The sequence below is a fragment of the Carassius auratus genome, chromosome 28, assembly GCF_003368295.1.
Source record: "Carassius auratus strain Wakin chromosome 28, ASM336829v1, whole genome shotgun sequence".
Classification (NCBI taxonomy): domain Eukaryota; kingdom Metazoa; phylum Chordata; class Actinopteri; order Cypriniformes; family Cyprinidae; genus Carassius; species Carassius auratus.
The window spans coordinates 13,763,064-13,768,291 of record NC_039270.1 but is presented as its reverse complement, the minus strand read 5'-3'; the positions used below and the strand labels follow the sequence as shown (position 1 = coordinate 13,768,291).

Below are 5,228 nucleotides of genomic sequence, written 5' to 3'. Positions count from 1 at the left end.
TGGGTTGAGATCTGGTGACTGTGGGGGCATTTTAGTACAGTGAACTCTTTGTCATGTTCAATAAACCAATCTGAAATGATTTGAGCTTTGTGACATGGTGCATTATCCTGCTGGAAGTAGCCATCAGAGGATGGGTACACGGTGGTCATAAAGGGATGGACATGGTCAGAAACAATGCTCAGGTAGACCGTGGCATTTAAACTATGCCCAATTGGCACTAAGGGGCCTAAAGTGTGCCAAGAAAACATCCCCACACCATCACACCACCACCAGCAGCCTGCACAGTGGTAACAAGACATGATGGGTCCATGTTCTCATTCTGTTTACCCCAAATTCTGACTCTACCATCTGAATGTCTCAACAGAAATCCAGACTCATCAGACCAGGCAACATTTTTAGAGTCTTCAACTGTCCAATTTTGGTGAGCTCGTGCAAATTGTAGCCTCTTTTTCCTATTTGTAGTGGAGATGAGTGGTACCCAGGGGGGTCTCCTGCTGTTGTAGCCCATCCGCCTCAAGGTTGTGTGTGTTGTGGCTTCACAAATGCTTTGCTGCATACCTCGGTTGTAACGAGTGGTTATTTCAGTCAAAGTTGCTCTTCTATCAGCTTGAATCAGTCGGCCCATTCTCCTCTGACTTCTAGCATCAACAAGGCATTTTCTCCCACAGGACTGCCACATACTGGATGTTTTTCCCTTTTCACACCATTCTTTGTAAACCCCAGAAATGGTTGTGTGTGAAAATCCCAGTAACTGAGCAGATTGTGAAATACTCAGACCGGCCCGTCTGGCACCAACAACCATGTCACGCTCAAAATTGCTTCAATCACCTTTTTTCCCCATTCTGACATTCAGTTTGGAGTTCAGGAGATTTTCTTGACCAGGACCACACCCCTAAATGCATTGAAGCAACTGCCATGTGATTGGTTGATTAGATAATTGCATTAATGAGAAAAAGTGAGTGTGTGTATATATATATATATATATATATATATATATATATATATATATATATATATATATAAATGGCTGCCCACTGCTCTGGGTGTGTGTTTACTGCTGTGTGTGTGTGCACTTCGGAAGGGATAAATGCAGAGCAAGAATTCTGAGTATGGGTCACGTGAAAGTATGTCACTTTCACTGTAAATTCTCACTTATTTGTATAGCACTTTTCAAGATACAAATTGTTGCAAAACAGTTTCACAGAAAATGTAAGTTTCTACATTATATTTAGGACTAGCTTATCAGTGGTTACTGTGTATATGGCATAAATGTACAGAAAAATCAGTCCAGTTCTTGCTATTAACAAAGTATTGAATACTTTTACCTCAAGAAACTAATTTGTTGCTTATTAATAGGAGGGTAGTTGTTAAGTTCATGTACAGAATCTCACAGTACACCCCTCACATTTTTGTAAATATTTTATTATATCTTTTTATGTGACAACACTTAAGAAAGAACACTTTGCTACAATGTAAAGCAGTGATTGTACAGCGTATATAACAAAATTAGCTGTCCCCTTAAAAATAACTTAACAAACAGCCATTAATGTCTAAACCGCTGGCCACAAAAGTGAGTACACCCCAAGTGAAAACGTCCAAATTTGCCCCAAAGTGTCATTATATGTGGCCACCATTATTTTCCAGCACTGCCTTAACCCTCAGTCCTCTTCCACTTCTCCATGACCACCTTGCTGTTCTCCACCTTCCGTTTGAGGATGCCCCACAGATGCTCAATAGGGTTTAGGTCTGGAGAAATGCTTGGCCCGTCCATCAGTTTCTTTAGCAAGGCAGTGTTCATTTTGGAGCTGTGTTTGGGGTCGTTATCATGTTGCAATACTGCCCTGTGGCCCAGTCTCTGAAGGGAGGGGATCTTGCTCTGCTTCAGTACGTGTAGCTCCAGTGCCGGCAGCACTCATGCATATCTGTTTGTATTACTCTTATTTGTAAGTAGTTTTGGTAAAAAGTTGCCGCTAAATGAATTCATGTAAATGTTGATTGATCTTGCATGGAGAAATGACAGATTATTGCAGACTATTTCTTTCATAATATTAACCCATGTAATGTGTTTTCTGTTTAAAATGTCTATATGTGAATATGTACAGGCACACTGCTGCACTACAGCAATTAGAGAGAGCATATGTGGCCCTGTGTCATCCCCTCATGTTATTTGTCATTTTCACTGATGAGCTTAACTTAAGCCTAGATGATCAAATTACTGCAATATCAGCTCATACACACATAATAATGCTAAATAAATGACAGTCTGAGAGAGTTTTTAAACTTGGTTTTATGCCAAAAGGTCAAGATTGCATGTCCAATGAAAGACACAATCCAATTCTGAACATATATATCAGACATACATCGAAATATTGTTACATAACACTGAAATATGCCAAAATGATCATTTACACAGTTTAAGGAGGATTCAGTGTTTAAGGTCATGTAACAGTGAAGCTAAACAAAGTGGCACTCAAAGAGTAAGATAAAAATACACAAACAAAATGGTATAAAATAATGTTCCCATATGCATAGTACTGTCGCCAGTGATTTTGTTGGCTGTCTGACTCTGTCTTTTTCTTCTTTGGAGTGAGTTTTAGGTCTTCTTTAGTGTCTCAGGTGTTTTCTCAATTTTTCGACATCATTTTGACAAACTCTAAATGAGCGAGATAAAAAAAGACCAAAGTTGATATACTGTGAGCTTATGTCTAAATATCCAGTCCATCAGATGTGGAGCAACAACAGTGACTGCTTAAAATGCATTATTGATATCTTTGGTTCTCAACCATTTTGCATTGAGAACCATTTTAGATTAAATATTATCAATATTATTCATTTTACAACAGAGACCCAGCCAAAATATTAATCTAGGCAATGGATTCTGATACGTTCAGTCTGGCAGGATGGTGTCTAAAGACCCCTATCCATGCATTTCCACTTTTGGAAAGGTACTGTAGATCTGTTTGTCTGCTATACTAGAACAGATTGGCAACCAAACAGTTGCTGGTAGCCATTGACTTTCACAGTAGACAGAAAAATGTGAAGTCAATGGCTACCAGCAACTGTTTGGTTGCCAATCTGTTCTAGTATAGCAGACAAACAGATCTACAGTACCTTTCCAAATGTGTAAATGCATGGAAAGGGGTCTTTAGACACCATCCTGCCAGACTGAACGTATCAGAATCCATTGCCTACCGGTTACCGGTCGTCTTCTGTGTTCAGCAAATGAAAGACACTCATACAGGTTTGGAACAAAATCAGGCAAAAAGTATGCCATCTACATTATTTGATTAAATATGAAAGTTACCCTCAAAATCAACGGTCCCGTCTCCATTGTTGTCTGCTTCTCGGACCACGGCTTCTATTTCCTTCTTGTTTGGATTTTCTCCAAGCAGTTTTAGCATGGCATGCTTCAGTTCTTCGATGGTGATAGAGCCGTCACCATCCATATCAAACTACATACAGAAAATGACATTCGAAGATTACAAATTTTTCTATTTGAAAAATATTTTTGAAATGGAAAGAAAAAGGAACATTTTCTGACCTCTCTAAATGCATCTTTTAACTCTTTTAGTCCGATCATTCCAGCTGTTTCTGCCAGCAGCTTCGGGGCCATGAGGTCAACAAAATCCTGGAAGTCTACACTTCCTCCAACTGAGAAAGAGGCAGATAGAGTATAAAGATTAGGAAAAAAGATCCACATGATCAATAAGTAAATGAAACCTCCATGGATTAAGAGAATAATCTAGAGTGTTTCAGCCATCAGCACATAATACACTGGTTGGAGCATCAGATCACAAAACAGCTGCTAGCATGTATATGTGAGAGAGACATAAGATGTCTAACGGTTCATGTTGATGTTCTGGCTAAGTTCAATCAGTTCCATCTCAGTGGGCATGTAGCCCATGGTCCTCATCAGGTTTCCCAGATCTTTACAGCTGATCAGACCGTCCTTGTCCTTATCAAACTCAGTGAATGCCTCGCGCAGCTCTGAAACACATACAACAACATTCAATTACCAGCTTACTAACTGTACAAATACACCAAAAATCTGGTTTTTTTTCATTTGAACCTAAAAATATTTTTTCAGAAACTTTCAAGCGGAAACGTTGATGACATGCACTCAAACAATTTTTAGATTCTTCACTATATCTAGGTCACTAATCAAATAAGTAAGTCTGACTTTGATCATGTGACTTTGTACAGATGGTAGCCTGCAAGATTTGGAAAATTCCAACATCATTCTCAAATCATGCGGCTCGAGTTGATTCGCTTTTGATTCTTCAGTTCAGCTTTTCACTTGAATTAATGGTAATGTCATTTTTTGTCAACAGATGTTGCATCAAATTAAAAAAGATGAGAAAATAGCTGCAGTTTCGGTAGGACACTCGGATTGTTGATTTCAGTTAGTTGCATTGGCAGCTGGCATTGCATCTTATTCTGTAAGGTTAATCTGGTTATATAAATGAACCAGAAAAGTGTACGTTAATATATACAAAATAAATAATAATTTAATTTACAATAAATGATCAGTTGCTCTGTTTAGAAGGAAATATGATATCTGTTTTGATTGTTGATTTTAAAACAGAAATGTCATTTAATTAGTATTTTATTTCAGGGTAAACACAGTAAAACAAACATCTTACCGTCTATCTCCTCGTCACTGAGTGGACGCGCCTGTAAAATAGCTACAGTTAGGGTTCATTTGTATACGTGCATCAGTTTTTCACATTTTTATTTTGGGTAGAACTGAGCATAACCTTTATATAAAGTTTATGTAAGCAACCATCTGTTGTTGATATCTTTTAAAATCATTCTATCGGATAAATATCATTATATTTTCTGCAGTCGCTCATTAATCTCTTATATCCACTAGCATAAAGAGATCATTCTTCTGCTATAGACCAGTTCAGATATTTATAACTCTAGATGAGTATTCGCTGATTGTTTTTGGATGAGTTCAGCTACTGTTTAGTATATAAATAAAAAATAAAAAAGATGCTTAGATCATTGAGGAACTTCAGGTAAAAATCAACTATATTAGAACTTGGAAATTGTGGGACTTTGTAATGTAGCTGTGTAATCGGTATCGGCCAGTACCAGAGTACAGGTCTAAAACAAAATAAATAAAAGACTAGATAAAATCCAGTAGACTTACAATGTTTTTAGCTCCTCTCAGGAAAATGCACGCCGGCCCCAGACTCATATCTGACAGCTGTCTGTGTTCTGTG

General features: G+C 37.9%; 1 protein-coding gene across 1 annotated transcript; it reads right to left on the bottom strand.

The window, feature by feature from the left end:
- Positions 1-2,414: 2,414 nt before the first annotated feature.
- Positions 2,415-5,228, bottom strand: LOC113047634 (calcium-binding protein 5-like). Its single transcript, XM_026208988.1, has 6 exons — positions 5,156-5,228; positions 4,644-4,674; positions 3,844-3,987; positions 3,542-3,651; positions 3,305-3,452; positions 2,415-2,653 (listed from the first exon to the last, which is right to left on the bottom strand). Exons 1-6 carry the CDS (start codon positions 5,201-5,203, stop codon positions 2,625-2,627), a joined length of 510 nt encoding a protein of 169 aa, XP_026064773.1. The 5' UTR covers positions 5,204-5,228; the 3' UTR covers positions 2,415-2,624.